We start from the raw sequence: 18,162 nt of genomic DNA, 5'->3' as shown, positions 1-18,162 counted from the left end.
CAAGGAAAAAATTAATAAACATTTTAAAGGTAAAATTTGTATGTATGTATATAAGTTAAAAGTGAAAATTGTATAACTAAATACAAACATTGTCACAGTCCTCAAACTCTTTATTCGTTTGTAGCACGTTCCTCAATCAAACTACCATGAGTACAAAACTCACTTTTTAATACTTCAATTGATTTAATGTATATATAGTTGCCGATTCAACAAAGATATTTTAATAGAAAAAAAAGGGTACTTTTTTCACACTGTCTATGAAAAAGATATATTAATTTTGAACTCAACACTTTCTAACATCAGTCATTTCATTTAATTCAGAACTAATGGGTAATCATGAAACATAATTACCGTCATTATGAAAATCTTATAATTATAAAAGCTAATAAGATGATGAAAGATGAAGATAATGTTATAAGGTACCATATAGCAACACGCGACAATAATATTGCACATGGCATGCGTTGAGTTGCTTAAGGCTAAAGAATCTTTTTAATAATGCATATTTAGTTGGTGCTAGAAAAAGTCATTTAGCCCATGAAAGTTCTGAAGTATTTTATTAATCTAAATATATTGGAATGTATTAAGAAACTATTTTACATCTTTAATAAAAATAATTTGTTGAAAGCATTAAATTAAGTTATAAATTTTAAAATATTGATGAAGTGAGAAAGTTTTTGTTGACGAAGTGGTGCTTGGGTTGGGTCCAGCGGGATCCTACTTCCGGTTAACTTTGATCACCAAAGGCTGACACTATATCACTCACAGTTTAATGCATTTATGAGTGTGTTGTGGGCCTCTCATATTGGTCCCATAACCCAAAACACAAAATCAAGGCCGGACCAAATAATTTTTATTCAATCCGGACAAATAAATCAGACATCTTAACAGGGCCTTCTACCAAATGGTCCCACTCTCAAGAGTTTGAAACCAGTCTCTCCATTATGAGTGGGAAGAGTTCTTTGTATCTATTTATTATTCAATTAGTATCACTAAGGCTGTTAATTCGGATCAGCTTAGAGGGATTGGTTCTAACTCATACGAGTCGGAGTTAAAAAGGCCAAAAGATTCTAAAGATCAAAATAGTAATAGAAGGCTGATAAGTCATGGTTAACTCAAATAGATCGTTTAAGTTACATTTAGGTCAAAGCTACGCTAGATCAACTAAGGTTAATAAAGTTTGAATCAAGTCAGATACATGCTAAGTCGATTTAACCTGGCTGCAAGTTGGACGAGCCAATCCAAGTAAAAGGATGAGACATGTCAGCCCAAGATAGAAGTCAATACAAGTCAACTAGGTCGAATAATCAATTTAGTTAACCCTAACCCAAGGTCGAGTTGAGCAACCAAGACTAAGGTCAAACTAAGTTAGTTAGGATCAAAGGTCAAGTTGAGTCGACTAAAGTCGAAGATCTAGGAGAATTGGTACAAGTTGAAGACCGAGACGAGTCAATTTAGGTCAAAGGTTGAGCTAAGTCAGCTTGGGATGAAGGTCAAAATGATTCGGCTCACGAGAAGGTTGAGCCAAGGTGGCCCATGTCGAAGGTCGTCTTAAATCAATCAGACTAAAGAGTCAAGTTGAGTTGACCTAGATCGAAGGTCGAGCAAAGTGATCCCTACCGAAAGTCAACTCCAGTCAATTAGGGACGAAGATTGAGATGAGTTGGTGTGGATCAAAGGTTTAGCTAAGTCAATTGGGACTAAGGATGGAAAAATATCCATGCCTACGAGTATCCGTGGATAAAATCTACTACATGTCATGAGTGGATACTTCAAACGAGTAATCATGGGGTAACAGGTAACAAACAATTTAATATTCGTTTGTAAACGTGTTACCTGCGGGTATCATACTACCCACACTTGCGGGTATCCAGGATACCTGTAGGTTTTAAAAAACTCGTGCATATTTTTTAAACCAGTATCATATAGATAACAAGATGAATAATAGGTTGGATTTTTTGTTGTGGGTCAGGTAGCGGGTAGACACTATTTGTGCCCAACCCGACTCGTTGTCATCCTTAATTGAGACCAAATGTCAAACCGAGTTGACTTGGGACAAAAGTCAACATGAGTTAGTTGGACCACAATTTTGAGTTGAGTCCGTCTAAGCCAAATATTGAGTCGAGTTAACCTAAGTTTAGTAACTTAGGTTGAAAGTCAAGTCGAGGTTGTTAGAGTCGAAGGTCAACTCAACTATATTATTGGTATGGGCTAAGGGTGTGTTCTTTTATGAGGAATGATTTGAGGGAGAGGGAGATAATTGATTTGGATTTATTTAAGTGGTGAAATTTATGTTGTTCTTTTGAAGGGATTTGAGGGTGATAATGAAGTGGATTGAGAGTACCTTTTGTGAAAATTTGTGAAGGATTTGACTGATGTGACTAATAAAAAATTAAATTTAATAGATGAAAAAGTAAGATTACGTAATTGTCTTTGGTGTTAAAAATAATATAAAAAATATTTAGATAAGTTGTAATTAATTTTTGATATTTTTTATCATGAATAAAATTATTAATAATATTTATGTATTGAAAAAATAAATATTATAATATATTTGAAAACAGAACAGGTTACAAGTCAAACGAAATTGGTTCCACGAGTGCTGCACGAAAAGAGAATAGGTTCCATTCACACATAGATCTGGTTCTACTAAAATAGATCCAACTCCAAGTTGTGTTTCTCGAACCATGTGTGTCCTCCACCAACAATAATGGTGGAAAGGAGGGAACAACAATGGTAGAAAGGAGGGAAGGGGTAGGGAAAATCAAACGGAAGGAGAGTGGTAGGGCACATAAAAAAAGTACAACAACATAGACCAAGGCTATTTTAGTCAAATGGGCATTATCACTCTCAAATCTCATATGTTACAAATCTAATATCGCAAATCATCGTCTTGTCTCGCTCTTAATTCAATAGACAATAACACAATAATTCTCTTAAATTAACGCTCACAATTACCTTGGAACAATAATTCATCCCAAAAGAACACGACCTAAAAGTATTGTACTTTGAAATTATTTCAAATGTTGTAGAGGGATCAAACTCATTTTGATGTTATATGTGTAATATACATTATATCGATAAAAATTAAATTAGATACATTTTTATTTCTTTCATAAAGTATAATATTTAACATTAATAAATAATAAAACATTAAATTAAATATAATAAAGTAAACAAAATTTATCGATATATTATTTATGTTATCTCTCATTTTCTTTTAAGCTTTTTACATATTGTACTAATTTTTATCCGTTGCATGTCTTCTTTTGTTTCTAAAAAAAAAAATATACACAAATTTATTATTCCTATCCTCACCGTTCTCTTTCATTTATAAAGATAAAAAAGATAATTCTCTTTTATCTCATGATAGTGGAATACTAGGTTAATAGTTAATATTTTTTTTCATCTTATAAGTTTCTTGTATATTTATTTTCTTATAAATAAGAAAGAAAAAATTATGTAATATATTTTTTCATAACTTTTTTTTAATTGTGACTTGATTATCATATATTTTTCTTTAAATAATTACGTTTCTCAATATTTTATTTAACTTTTATAAATAATCTTTTAATTTTAAGCTTTTTTTTAAACTATACATATTGATGAAGAATAAAATAATATATTGATTTCAATGGTTGAATTAAAGATATCTTTGTTAAGATTAAAAAAGTTACACTTTCATATGAGTATTATTCCAGAAAGAAAATAAGTTTTTAGATTTGAACATATTCGATAAGTAAAAAAATAAATTATAAAAATTTATTTACGATGAATTCTATATAAATACAGCTCCAAAATTATTATTTATATAAAAAATATATATAGAAAAATTTTAACACGAAATTATTTATACTTTTATATATATATATATATATATATATATATATATATAATTTTTGAATATATTATTTTAATCCTTCAAATATTTTGTTCATGATATGCCAATATCTCATTTAATAATCCGACAATATGTTAACATACAAAAGAATGAGCTAGGAATGAATACTTCTAATACCCGCAATATCTATCAACATCCTCGTGTTAGAGTACAATATTGGAGAAATAAAATATATAAGTGAGAAAAAAAATTAAAAATTAAAAAGTAAAATAAAATGAAATAACTACCGTAGAAATAGAAAAATTAAATTTAAAACAGTAACATAAAATATGTAAAATAATACAATTTATTACATGGCCAACTTCAACTCTGTTTATTTCCTCTTTGTATTCAGTTTTGTTATGAAATTTTGACAAGTTTACATTTTTCTTAAAGAGATTTGGCAGGCTCTTTCCAGTGCACCCAACTAAGGAATTGTACTATACTTCACTCACTTTCATCCTTCTTTTCTTTTTGTGTATTTTCAACGTAGCAAATCACAATGCATATCCGTGTACAGGCCCAACATAACACTAAAAACTGATGTTATCACATCAGAGGGAAATTCATTTTCTTACCATCATTTTTTAACAAATTGCACACATACCAGTATTTGTAAGAATAAAAGCTGAGAAGTTATGTAATATTATATGATTATATATTTTATTAAAAACAATTATTTAAATTTAATAAAAGACAAATTATCTAGTTAAAAATGACAACTAAAGCAATTATAAAAAAATATATTTCTTTTGTATAGCAACATAATACATATAATCAATTATTAAAATAATAAAATTTTCAAAATAATCCCCGACACATTCTAAGATAGGAATGGTAATGCGGACCGGTCCAACCAGTTTAGGCCCGACTCGCATAAGACCGCGGACTGGCCCGTTTTGCACAATTTGTGTGGATTGTAATCATTGACCCACCCCACATATCACTTGACTCGCAGCCCGTAGACTGACCTACTTTTTTTTTAATTCTTATGATAAATTTTTCAATGTTTAAAAATTAAGAAACTTTAAAAAGTTTATAAAATTAAGTAAAGACTTCAGAGAGTTAGATGATAAATTGATAATTCAACATTTTCTTCATATCTATATTCATACTATAACATACACAATATATTTTTTAAATTTTTAGCACATTAAAAATACATAATACTTATCTTTCTAATTATACAAAAGTTTGAAACGTTAATATACTTGTCTTTAAATTAATACAAGAGTCTATAAAAAAAATAACTAATATATACAAATACAACTTTTTTTATTTTTAAAAAAATTATTTTATACGAATTTTTTTTTATCTTTTAAAAAATTATTTTATACGAAGTTGTGGACCAATCCACTTGAGCTGCAACAAGCTGTGACGAGTTTATTGGTTTAACTTCTAGACCACCCCGCATATTTTCTGCAAACCTACATGCCGGAGGCCCTAATTACCACCCGTATTCTAAAGTGCTCGGATTCACACCAAGGAAATGTAAGCTCCTTTAAAGCAACTCACTTTTAAGAGTAAAATAAGCAACATTTGTCACTTACAAGAATCAATATTCGATATCCCTACACATTCAAAATTATAAATGAAATAAAGTATAAACAGCTGATTTTCTCGTTATCAGCTAGAACTACCTCTTAACGTTTACTCATTTTACAATACCCAAATCGTGAAAGGAAAAAGCATTTAAACGTAGACCTTCCTCAGCATCAAGCATACACATTTTTGCTTTCTTTTTCCTCCCATTTTTTATCGATGGATCAAGCTGAACGTCAATAATGCTCCAATATTTCAATTTCAATAGCATAATAATTTACAAGTGAAGATGGTTGCGTATGGGAGAGGATCCACCGAGTCAAAATAACATTAGAACATACAAGTGAAGATGTCACTGTCCAAGGCAGAACTTTGATCGGAGGTTGTCTAGAATCTCTGCATACTCGATTGGTGTTGCCTCACTTTTGAACACTTCATCCCAGATCTTCCGTATGTCTGCACAAAATATAACCAACTTAATCCATCAGATTGAAAATTCTGACAACAATAACCATTAGTTCGAAATAGCAAGTAACACCATAAGAAACTAAGCAACCAAACAAGATATACTCCATGAATTATTAGGGTTAGTTACTACTACCACAGACCATAATATTACTTTCTCGTTTATTTTATCTACATTTTCTTGGTTTAGGGGGGAAACCAGATGTTAAAATCGGCTATAGTTATTGACGCATCCACAACTACCTTTGGCTTATCCTTACAAACCATCATCAGTTGTCTGATAAAGTTACAGAATTTTCTGCTGCATTTACCATTCAATGAAAAGGGTTAATCTTTACTTTTTCCCGCTGAAAAGGCATTACTATTTTTGTATCTTCGTTGCTTTCTTCTCTAACCATTTCATATTTTAAACTAGAGACCCTTATTCTGCCTATACCTACTCATCTTTCCACTTTTTTATACCTTGTTTATGTCCTGATAACTTTAAACTTTCAATAGATTTAGGAAGGCGTGGCAAAAGAAATACTTAGAATTCTTTTACTGTTATAAAGAATACGTACCATCCTTATTTGTTGATGAAAGGCACATTACAATCATGTCAAATCTTGGAACTTTGATCAAATGCTCCATGTAACTGACAACCAGATCCATGTCCTCACTGCCAAAGGAGCAAATTCACTATCACAAATGAATCAAAACAATAAAATATTTATTTCTTCTGTAGATGTCCACTTACGTGAAAAAAGATGAAAGACACTTGATGATGTCAACAAGGAGGGTAGAAGATAAAGCATTTTTGAATATTTTCGGTAATTCTTGGGGAGATATAGCCTAACATACAAAAAAAAAAGGTTTGTTACAACATGAAGCAGAGCACTGAACTCCAGAAATTTAAGCATAAAATGGAACCTCTTGTTAATAATTCCATGCCAAATATGCTAGATATTGACAACATAATCAAATTAAAAATGAATTAGAAAAAGTTGTACACCTTTAATAGACGAGCCTGCAGAGCAAGATCACCCGAAAATGCTCTCCACGAGACCTCAAACTGGTACGCAGTGGTTGGTGGTGTTATGTTTTTGGCAGCTTCGGCCATGGCTCTAGAAGCAGCACGAGAAGCAAGCTGTTGAACAGATGCTTTCATTTCTGGTTTAATTCTGTGATTTCTCTGTCAAGAAAAAAACACGAAAACAAATTCATCAAAAATGGGAATACAAAAGGAATATGCATTTATGCACAATTACTAACACCAAAATTCCAGAAGCACAAAAAAAAATGTAAATATACCCACACAAAAGTCGTAGAGGTAAAACCTAAATAACAATTGAAAGTAAACCACACTTGGATACATCATTAAAAAGCCCAATATTTACTGAGAATAAAAATAAAGTAGCAAAATTACAGAGTGGTGTTTCTAATAAAGATCCAAAAGAATAGGATGTGGATAATTCACATTTAAATAAGAACTCGTGAAGAACATAAAAACATTTATTTGTGTTTTAAAGATAAGAAAGAATACATGTTGCTTCCAACAGGACTAGGATATGCAGTGAAACTAGATTACTTGACAAGAAGGAAGGATTTTAAGATATTTCACCTGTTCCAAACTGTTACTTGCACTCAAACCTTTCTTAGAATCATCAACTCCTTGTGCTTGAGGCCTTTTTCTGGTTACTGTGTCTCTGCTATCGACCTCCTCTGTTATAAGTGATTCTTTAACAGGTATTTGCTGCTCACTAACCTATCAAAACCATAGCCAAACTTTAGGGTGAACTACATTTACATGAAAAGCACAAACAAAGTACTACTTAACACTCTCATCCATAAACATAACGATATATCCTGAAATGTGATATTGAAAGCTCTAGTGTTTCGTACCTTTTTATGATTAACTTCAGCTGGACCAGACTTTTGAGTACCATGTGAAATGGGGTGGATGCTGCCTCCGTTAACTTTTACCTCTGACTTTCCCACTTTTTGAGTTCCCTGTACAGTGCTTCTCAGAGCTCCCGATGCTTTCTGAAGAATATCCTGGATAGATATTTAAAAAAAGAAAGAAAAAACATTAATCTATGCAGCAGAGAACCTACGGGGGGAAATATACAAAAAACCAAAGTAGCTAATAAATGACGGTGCTTAAATCCTAGTCTCTGATCTATACTCTCGTTCTATAACGAACTTTCCCTCTCTACATTCATGCGTTTGAATATGCAGACATTATCAACCAAATGTCTGGTACGGACTACATGAACTGGCCATAATATGCGCTCACAAACAGCTGTACTTATCATTTTCTATCAATGATTTGTCGGTAGTGGGAGACGGTTATATTATATCTACTCATAGATTTTCAACCAGCAGTATTTTCTTTTCAAGAAGACTTATGATCTACATTCTTAACGATTTCAATTTTTGAATCTCCATTCACCAATCACTATTGTCAAGTATAGCATCCCCTCATCCCATCTCTAAAGTCTTGTTAACATCATAATTCCTTGATCTGTCCTGATTTTAATAAATCAAAGGCCCTGACATTTTATAACCTTAGTTCAAGACATCAATTCAATTGATTTTATGCTATGTCAGCTACTAAATATACTTTTCTTGTCTGCTGTTAAGTGCCAGTATGTAAACTGGTTATTGGTTAACATCAAGTTCAAAACTAATATTTCCATGACTTACGTAAGCACTCCTTAGTGTATGTAAATTAAAAATAGTAAGTCATCTAACAATACTGGAAATAGTGATATACTTACTTTCTCATACAAAGATTTAGCATCTGCGTACTGTTTCTTGATTTCTTGATTGTTTGGTTCCAACCTCAAAGCAAATTCAGCATCTGTGATTTAGCAAATTTGAGACTCAAGAATTCAAAATCAGAATGTTACAGATGTAGTTAATGGACAAGTGCAATATTCAAGTGTAAACACACCCTCCATTGATTCTTTAATTTTCCCAAGTTCTTTTCTAGCTGTTGCTCTTCGTGAGTATGCTTTTATGTAACGATCATCAAGATCTAAGGCCTCTGTGCAGTCATCCTCAGCCTCTTGGAATCTACAGACACAAAATAGATGAGGAAGAAAACATATTAACTTCAGAAACGAAGATCCTTTCAAGAGAATCAGTGAGTTGATAGACCCAATAACAATTCACAATAATTGGAAAATTAACTTTCTTTTATTTAAAGTTCAAATCTGATAAAATCCAACACTTAGTGAATATTTTGATGAGTAAGCCACACAGAGAATCAGTGAGTTGATAGACCCAATAACGATTCACAATAATTGCAAAATTAACTTTCTTTTACTTCAAATTCAAATATTAATAAAATCCAACACTTTATAAATATTTTGATGAGTCAGCCAAACTTCTTTAAATACGTAATGTAAGCTTGCCTCCTGAGCTTGATATTGGCCATTGCCCTATTTGCATATGCTACAGCTGTTGGTGATAGGGCAATGCTCCTTGAATAGCAGTCTCTAGCTTCCTTAAATTTCTTCTGCTTGAAAAACTCATTTCCCTGTAAGATGCAAAGAAATTGAATAATCAGCATCATGCAAGACAGCACCACTAAAATCAATATATAATATCTCAACATATCAATCCCAACCCCGTCATCCATATCAATCCAACCCCGTCATCCGGAGACTAAAACAGAGGGAAAGAAAAAAAAAAAAAATACTTACCAGATCTTTCTCAGAAGCAGCATCAGGAACATCTTCAGGAACAAAACTACCATGCAACCGATTCAAAGGATCATTAATTTTTGATAAACCGTACAATCCTGGAGAATTTCCTGCAGGATCAAAAGAAATAGTATCTGCTGCTTTTGCTGCCTTATCCACACCCACAGATCCAGTCAGTCGAGAAGATGAAGCTTTTGTGAATTGCTGTCAGAATGACACATCACGCATGCATTAATTCCTCCATACATACACAAGCACAAACATATTTAAGATATGCAACATAAGCAAAATCAAGGGGTCCTTTCCTTGTTTTAAGACCATCTAAGTACAAGAAAGCATGGAAATTTAAGAAAACCTAAAACAGAAATTACGCTTTAGACATTCCACAAAAGATCCTTTGAATAAAAGGTGCAAACTTCCGCCAATTTATGGTTATCTGAACCCATAGTTCGAGCTACAACAATAATTATTTTCGTTCATAAATGTTCATTGTTTTCAGGCAGCATATTCAGAGTTCACATTCCCTTTGTACCACAAATATGTAAACAACAAAATGTAACCCATTAACAAACCTCCTCATACAAAGAACAAAATCTCCATAAGTTAGAGAATAGTATCACTGAATTCCACCATTTGATAAAAAAGACGAAGTAGTCAAACAAGGTAAAACAAAAGTCTTGGTTCTTCGCCGTACATGTACATTCATAATCCATCCACCACAACAAAAACATCAATATAAGAAAAAATAAACTGCCAATAATAAAGAGGTCAATTGAAGAATCATAATGTTTGTTGAAGTATACTCAAAACGTACACAGTTGGACGATGATAGAAAATATTGATGGTTAAAATAAAATTACCAACATTTTCCTGTTGTGACTTCACTGTTTGTGTTTTATCCTTTCTAGAAAGTTCCCAATCCTGCAAGTCGTTTAAGAATCCCTGGAAATCCTATTAAAAATGTGACAACGGACAACATTGTGAACAAAAAATAAAAAACTAAAATTAAGAAACAAAAAAAACATATGAAAAAATGCCAAAAAGGGTGAGGAAACAACTATACCATGCTGTGCTGACGAAAACCCCTTAACCCTTCAGGCGACCCAGCAGACGCAGCAAGAACTCTGTATCATTCTATTATACAACAACGAAGACGAAGTGGGAAGTGACTATTTCGAAGAAGAACATTCGCGAGTTGAGATTATTATGGGCCGGCCCATCAGCATAAACTTTTTAATAACTGATGGTATTGTGGGCTAACTGTTTCTGAGACCCAAACCTTTATCTTCTACCATCAAAGTTTTAGAAAGTTAGATACTTTACTGTGTAATATCCTTATTTGTATTTTTGCTTCATTCATTATCTTTATATCTAGGAAATTAAAAAATTCTACGCAGAAAATCTATATCAAATTAAAAATTTCTTCATATATTTTCACCGCAGACAATAATAAGTCAATAATTAAACTATTTAAGAAATTAAAAATATTTTATAAGATCAACTTTCTATTTGGGATTAACAAGGAATAAATATTCAACTTATCAGTGAGATGTTTTAATGTATGACATAATATATTTGAATTTTTTATTATACTTTTTAAAGTTAAATATATTTTTATTTCAAAAATTTTGATTTTAAATTAAAATTTGTTTATGTATAAAATTTTGATAAATTTTAATTTCAAAACTTTAAAGATTTTGATAAATAACTATTTTAATTTAATTTTATTAATTTTTTTAACGTATTTTTTTCGGTAAAAAAAATTATTTAATGCTATAAACAATTTAATATCAGCATTAAACATAAGTAACATTAAAAAATTAAGTTAAATTTTTTTAAAATATATTAAAATTAAAAAATAAATTGTCAAAATTTATGAAAAAATAATTATTTTAGTAACTTATTAATTTGTGACATGATATATTAATTTTTGTATGAAGTTAATATTTGAATTTGATAAGAAATAAGAAGAGAATGATTGAATTAGCAGGATGGTCCTACAAACACTACTCATTTCTCACTGCTCAGTAGTCACTGGTCTTTTCAACATCATTTCTCCTTTCCTTTCAATTCAACTTTATTCAATAATATGAATCTTTTTTTCTTATTTTTTTTTTTCATTTTACACCTCACTCTTTCTTTACTTTCACCTTTTTTATTCTGCTGCCCTTCATTCACCCACTCAATCTTAAAATCAATCAGACACTCACACATTCAATCAGTCACTCACCACTCACTCTTTTCTTTCTTTCTTTCTTTCACTCAAATCCTGTCAATCTTTTTATTTATACCAATTATTATTTGTTTTTTTAGGTTTTTTAAAACTATTCACCTTTCTTTTTCTCATCAAACATTCTTCTTTCTTATTAAACTGATATATCTTCAAATTAGTTACTAAAGAAAACATGAGAAAACAAACTTTTCCTTTCGCTGAAGGAACATAAATATGTAAAGTGTCACCTCAACTCTACCATGATACCATATTTATAAATGATTTTCCTTCTAAAACTGTATACTTTATATTATTTATAAACTTTTTAAATAATCGATACTTATTTCTAATTTTTTAAATAATTGATACTTATTTCTAATTTACACTCTGCACTTCTAAGATGAAAGAATTTGGACTCAAATTATCAAATGACAATATTAGTATGAGTAATTTTTTTTTCTTCTTCCATACAATCTAAAATATATGAAAACAATACCCTCTGGAAAAGACCCCAATACCCCCACTTACCTGCTTGACAGTTGTCCCATTTTAAGGTTTTTTTGTAACTTTGCTTCTTCCGTCATCTGCCCATTGTGAATTTCGTTTCTGACCAAGGTACCCCTACGATGAAGCTTGGATTCTGTTCGATTGTGTGGCCAAAGAAGTAATTTTCGTTTTCCCGCCTTAGATGGAGGAGTACTGCATGATTTGATTGATTTGCATGGATTAATTAATGCTCTCAGCTGCTTTGCTCAATTCCTTTGCGTACAAAGTTCATTGTTGTGTATTTCAAAAATTGTTTGAGCTGGGTTCTGCAGTTTCTTCTTCCACAGTTTCTTCTTCCTCAGTTTTCCATCTCCATTCTGCAGTATCTTAACCCATCTTCTTAAGGTCTTCCATTTCTTTGGTTTTTGTGGTTGAGTCTTTATTTTATTTTCTTTTCTGAGTTCGTCGTGGGTTTGTGTTATCTTAACCCTCAGATTTCGTTTTTTTCTTCGTTTTTCTGTAGTTTTCTTCGTTTTTTTGTTGTTGTTTCAGTTTGTATGGTTTACCAGGTATGTATTATGTGATTTTGTAGTTTTCTTCGTTTTTTTGTTGTTGTTTCAGTTTGTATGGTTTACCAGGTATGTATTATGTGATTTTGTAGTTTTCTTCGTTTTTTTTTTTGCTGTTTCATTTTTGTATGGTTTACCAGGTATGTATTCTGTGATTTTGTAGTTTTTTTCGTTTGATTCACTACTTCAAAGGTTTTACTTTTGGGTCTTACTTCTTCTTCGTTTCCTGAGTTTGATCGGGTATGACATTTATTTTCTTCGTTTTCGTGTCTGAGTTTTTGGTTTGTTTTATAGTTTTGCTTTTGTGTTTATGTATTTTATTTTGTGTTTGTGTTTTCTTAGTTTCAGACGTTGGTGTTTGGTGCTTGGTTTCCCTACGTCTGACCAGGTATGTATTTTAGTGTTATGTTTTTAACATTTCTTTGTGTTCTTCAGTTGATCGTTTGTGTTGGTCAAAGGTCTGTGCTTTATATATATTTCTGTAGGGATATGGTGTTTGGGTGTTAAAATAGCATGTGAAGATACATTTTACGATTTATTGTTTGATTTGATGAATGTATTTTTTTTTCTGTGTTAAAGTTCTTAACTTTTTAGATGCTTCTTGGTTCCTCTTTTATTTTTCTTCCTGTTTGATGGTTTTCATGCAATTGAAGAGTAAAACCTTTTTTTAGAGATGGTTTTTGAATGATTCTATCATGTGTATTTTTAGCTTTCTTTGTTTAGCTTTTAATTTTGTTTGATAACATGCAGATTTAACGAAGATACTTATGATCGAATGTGGTATCCTTACAACTTACCAGATTCTACACCACTCAGTACTTCCCAACCCATTGACTCCTTGAACCATACTGCTTATCACCTTCCAGCAGCAGTAATGAAAACTGCTTTGAGACCAACAAATGAAAATGGTTCTCTGGAATTTGATTTTGACACTGGGCATCCTACTTCAGATTCATATGTTTACATGCACTTTGCTGAAATTGAAAAGCTTAAGGAAAACGAAAGCAGGGTATTCGACATTACACTGAATGGAAAAGTTTTGTCTGAATCTGTGACTCCCAAGCATTTGCTGTCAACTATGGTAGAAAGTAAACAGGCTATTAGGGGAAGCAAGCTCAAGTTTTCTATGTACAAGAAACCAAATTCCACCCATCCTCCCATTCTAAATGCGATGGAGATTTATGTTGTTAAAGAATTCTTGCAAAAACCTACTGGTCAAGAAGATGGTTAGTGTTGTTCCTTGTCCTCTCTTTGATTTCCTTTTGTTTTTTATAGTACCAGTAACAACTGTTAGAAAGGTAGTAAAAGTATAAATAAGTCAGAAAAATTCGTTAACGAAATAACAGACATTTGACATTATATGCTTGTGAGAATTATAGTTAAGGCTATCATGTCCATAAAATCATATTACAAGTTGATGTGGTCGTTGGGTAAATGTTGGCAAGGAGACCCTTGTGCACCGTTGAAATACTCTTGGAATGGTATAAACTGCAGCAATAATGGATATGAACCACCAACAATAACTGCGTTGTAAGTTCTGTTTTCCAAAATTGGAATTTGCATTGTTTAAATCACCGCAGACCAAAACTTATTTGAACTTCATGCAGAAACCTAGCGTCCAGTGGATTAGATGGCCCGATAATTGATTCTTTTTTGGAGCTCAAATTCTTGGAATTCTTGTAAGTGTTAATTTGACAACAGGTTGAGTAAATTCTGTTCCTTCCCAAAAAGGGGTTGGAAAATATGATATATATTTCTTCCTAAAGTTGTACTCGGCATTTAACATGGATTCCTCAGACAACAACTATTAGTCTACCATAATCTTAGTTTAACATAAAAACAATGCTTTGTTTTTCAGGGATTTATCAAACAATAGCTTAACAGGATCACTGCCTGATTTTTCAAAGCTGCAATACTTAAAAACTCTGTAAGTTATGGAGATTTCAGTATCTATATTTGTCAGTGGAAATCAAAATAGTCATCTGACATATGCTATCTTAGCAGCAATTTATCAGGGAACAGACTCTCGGGTGAAATTCCTCCACTTCTCATGGAAAGATCAAATAATGGTTCCCTTATGTTGAGGTTTGTTTTGGTTTGAAATGTAAGGAATCATGGAATTTTTTCTCCATACGGTTCAAATTTGCTGGGTCAATGTTTTTATTGCATGTTAGTCTTTGCGTCTTTGTTTCTTCCAATATTGTAAGACACCACCACAACAACATCCAAACTTTTTTTCTTACTTATAATTTTTTTTTTCTTATGCGTTGTGGGATAACTTTGCCACAAACTTTTTGAGTAATTGGAACTGTAAAACAAAACCCGAAGCAATGGCCATTATTTTGACTGAAGCAAAAATCAAACCTCCTTCAGGTAATGGATGATTATGAATGGATTGTCTAATATATTTAATATTTTAGGACAATGGCCGGTTTCGTATTTAGGATGGAGAAGATGATCGATATGTTTTCCGGATGACTTGAATGTGTTGTTAGATTGTACTATTATATTTAAGGTCAGAATACAATCAAGAAATAACAAATTTTATGAACTCATATTTTTGGTGTGGATAGAATGTTGAATGCAGTGCAAGAGCTATTATTGATTTAGGAGCACACACAGATAGTTGTATTATAAGTATAGTTATATAAATATACTTTCCCAACAGGGTAACTTTGAGAAATTGGTCAGTTATACTTATATTGCTATTGTATTATATATTGCAGCATAGTTTATCAGCAACAACAAATCATGATCCAGAGGTTCTCTGTTTAACACGGACTAAAAGATTGTGTACTGAGGTTAGAAATGATGACCAAATATCAGAGGAAGTTCACTCAACCCAATCATGTACAAGCAAAATTTCCATGGCTATTAAAATAGAGAAGGATAGGTGAAAGGATGATGTAATATTGTCCCGAGCTTTACCAACTTATAATGTATTTTGGAATCTTCTCATCTGTATTACTATAATTAGTGATTAGGAATGACCCAACTCCATGAGTAGAACAATATAATTTGTCCAAGTGAATATAATTTGTCCAAATCAATACTCATTTTAGATTTGTAAGAATTACATACGAAGAGAAATAATAGTAATATATATTGACTTCATATTTTATTATATTTCCATTTTTTTTTTATGAGTCTTTGTAAAAGTATGAAAAAATTTTAATGTTCTATATGTTATTTCAGTGATTTTTTTAATCTTATTTTCATATTTTAGACTTTTTGAGCTTTTATTGTCAAAAAGAAATAAGATCTAATTATAAACCTGAGTCTTATTAATTTTAACGCCGTGTACTTATTGTATTAATTGATGCCGTGTACTCATTGTATTAATTGATTAATGTTTTATTTTATGTCTAGGAATCCTTTACAAAAAGGAGAAAATTAATAATATATAATTCTCTCTTATATGAACAATTAAAACGTTAAAGTATGATCAATGAATGACAAATGTGGCATACTTCAACAAAATATATATATATATATATATATATATATATATATATATATATATATGGTATGTATTAATGCAAATTTAGTTAATTATTTTCTTCAATTGTAATAATTATGACAAGTTGTAGTAACATCAGTAAGTCATAAAAGTAACATCAATACAATCACAATTAAATTCTGTAAAAAATCACACTTGGATGGGTCAAAGAAAAAGTACCAAAATAACAAAAGAATTGCGAAAATCGATGCTTCTGTGGGAGATGTCTCTTCGCTCTCAGAGTTTATGTGTTTTCCATTTAAGAAGTGTAGATATTTTAATATTATTGAGTTTTAATCTTTTTATCTAAAAATATAAATATTTTAAATTCATGTCATATTTATTTATACGGGACCAAATTACATAATACACTTACATTTTACTTTAACAACGATCGGTGCATATCCATTTCATTTTAATGTAATATATATGTGTTTCTATTTAAAAATTTTAACATCCATTTCATGTTATATTTATTTTGGACGAGACCCTATTACACAATATACCTACATTTTACTCTAATAATGACCCGTCCATGCGCATTTTAATATAATATACATTGTGTTTTTATTTAAAAATTTTAACATCAATTTCATGTTGTATTTATTTTGTACGGGACCATATTACATAATATGCATACATCTTACTTAAATAATGACCCATACATATACATTTCATTTTAATATATATATATATATATATATATATATATATTGGATAATCTTAATATTACCATTTTAAACACAAAAATAAAATGTGTGTACACATCAAGAGTTAACTATTATAAATTTAATGTCTACGTTGATAACAACATCTGTATGTATTGTTGTTTAAAATTTTTAAAATCACTTTTATAATACTCTAACTTTTTAACAGGGACCATATCTTACAATATGTTTGCATTTTTTCATTTTTCTTTAAGTTTATTATTCATATGGACAATACTTTTGTACGGGACCAAAATTTAAAATATACCTACATTTTATTTATTTAATAGTTCAAAAAAAGAAACATGTTCAAAAACATCAAATAATTAACTCAGAGGTGATGTTTACATTGATAACAATATATTGTATTTTTTTAATTTTAACCTTGAATTCATATTAAATTTTTAATAAAATTACATTTCACAGCACTTCATTCATATTTACATTACATGCTACTTTTTATAACAATAAAATATAGTAATATAAATAAATAATTCATTCAAAAATAACAAAAACAATATTAATTTTTTCAATCTAAATTATTAATAAAATGATCCAGACATATTGAAAAGACACCTGAATCTATTATTACTATACCTTGCCAACAAAATTACAATCTTCAAATTTATTCTTAAATTTAAGTATTTTAATATCTAAAACATATTTACATGTTCATATAAATTATGCTAATAATAATAATAATTTAATTTAATTTTTCATTAATATAATGTATAACATTTAAACAAAATACATACAATAACAATAACACAAAAACAAAAAGAAACCCGTGCGTACGCACGGGTCTCGTACTAGTTATGATTATAAAAGTAGGCTAGATCAGGTTAAAATTTTAAACCCTTGCATTTTAGTCCGATTCCCTAGTCTGATAAAGGAAGGTCAAAGGTAAGTCGGTTCATTTTTTTATTAAAAATAATTAAAAATAATATTTTTTTATATTATATTTTAATAAAAATAAAAAATAATATTATTATAATTTAAATTATTAATATTAATATTAATAAAATTAAATTGTAAGTATTAGTTATAATAAATTAATTTAACATGTAAATATAATAATTATTTTAATTTATTTAATTAAAAATATTAATCGAT

At 30.3% G+C, this 18,162-nt stretch overlaps 2 protein-coding genes across 7 annotated transcripts; one reads left to right on the top strand and one right to left on the bottom strand.

Annotated features, from left to right (window-relative positions):
• Positions 1 to 5,355: 5,355 nt before the first annotated feature.
• TPR5 (Tetratricopeptide repeat (TPR)-like superfamily protein) lies at positions 5,356 to 10,796 on the bottom strand. Of its 6 annotated transcripts, none has more exons than XM_085675509.1 (13): positions 10,640 to 10,796; positions 10,441 to 10,527; positions 9,743 to 9,780; positions 9,577 to 9,682; positions 9,286 to 9,410; positions 8,823 to 8,944; positions 8,647 to 8,729; positions 7,769 to 7,921; positions 7,488 to 7,631; positions 6,879 to 7,058; positions 6,624 to 6,718; positions 6,448 to 6,545; positions 5,356 to 5,878 (listed from the first exon to the last, which is right to left on the bottom strand). In XM_085675509.1, the coding sequence occupies exons 1-13, from the start codon at positions 10,640 to 10,642 to the stop codon at positions 5,775 to 5,777; spliced, it is 1,338 nt and encodes a 445-aa protein (XP_085531635.1). In that variant the 5' UTR covers positions 10,643 to 10,796; the 3' UTR covers positions 5,356 to 5,774. The 6 variants fall into 6 exon arrangements, with proteins under 6 accessions (XP_085531635.1, XP_085531636.1, XP_085531637.1 ...); XM_085675510.1 differs by having other exon boundaries at positions 10,441 to 10,518; positions 10,640 to 10,745; XM_085675511.1 differs by having other exon boundaries at positions 10,437 to 10,527; positions 10,640 to 10,688.
• A 2,274-nt stretch (positions 10,797 to 13,070) lies between these two features.
• On the top strand, positions 13,071 to 15,860 carry LOC146884808 (putative leucine-rich repeat receptor-like protein kinase At2g19210). The gene is made up of 7 exons (XM_085675870.1): positions 13,071 to 13,231; positions 13,594 to 14,069; positions 14,223 to 14,373; positions 14,451 to 14,522; positions 14,702 to 14,770; positions 14,848 to 14,928; positions 15,570 to 15,860. The coding sequence occupies exons 1-7, from the start codon at positions 13,086 to 13,088 to the stop codon at positions 15,616 to 15,618; spliced, it is 1,044 nt and encodes a 347-aa protein (XP_085531996.1). The 5' UTR covers positions 13,071 to 13,085; the 3' UTR covers positions 15,619 to 15,860.
• Positions 15,861 to 18,162: the final 2,302 nt, after the last annotated feature.

Source organism: Vigna unguiculata, chromosome 7 (assembly GCF_037176805.1).
Source record: "Vigna unguiculata cultivar grain cowpea cultivar isolate G323 ecotype 2 chromosome 7, ASM3717680v1, whole genome shotgun sequence".
NCBI classification, from domain to species: domain Eukaryota; kingdom Viridiplantae; phylum Streptophyta; class Magnoliopsida; order Fabales; family Fabaceae; genus Vigna; species Vigna unguiculata.
Note: the sequence above shows the minus strand (reverse complement) of the source record. Positions and strands in the feature narration are given on the sequence as shown.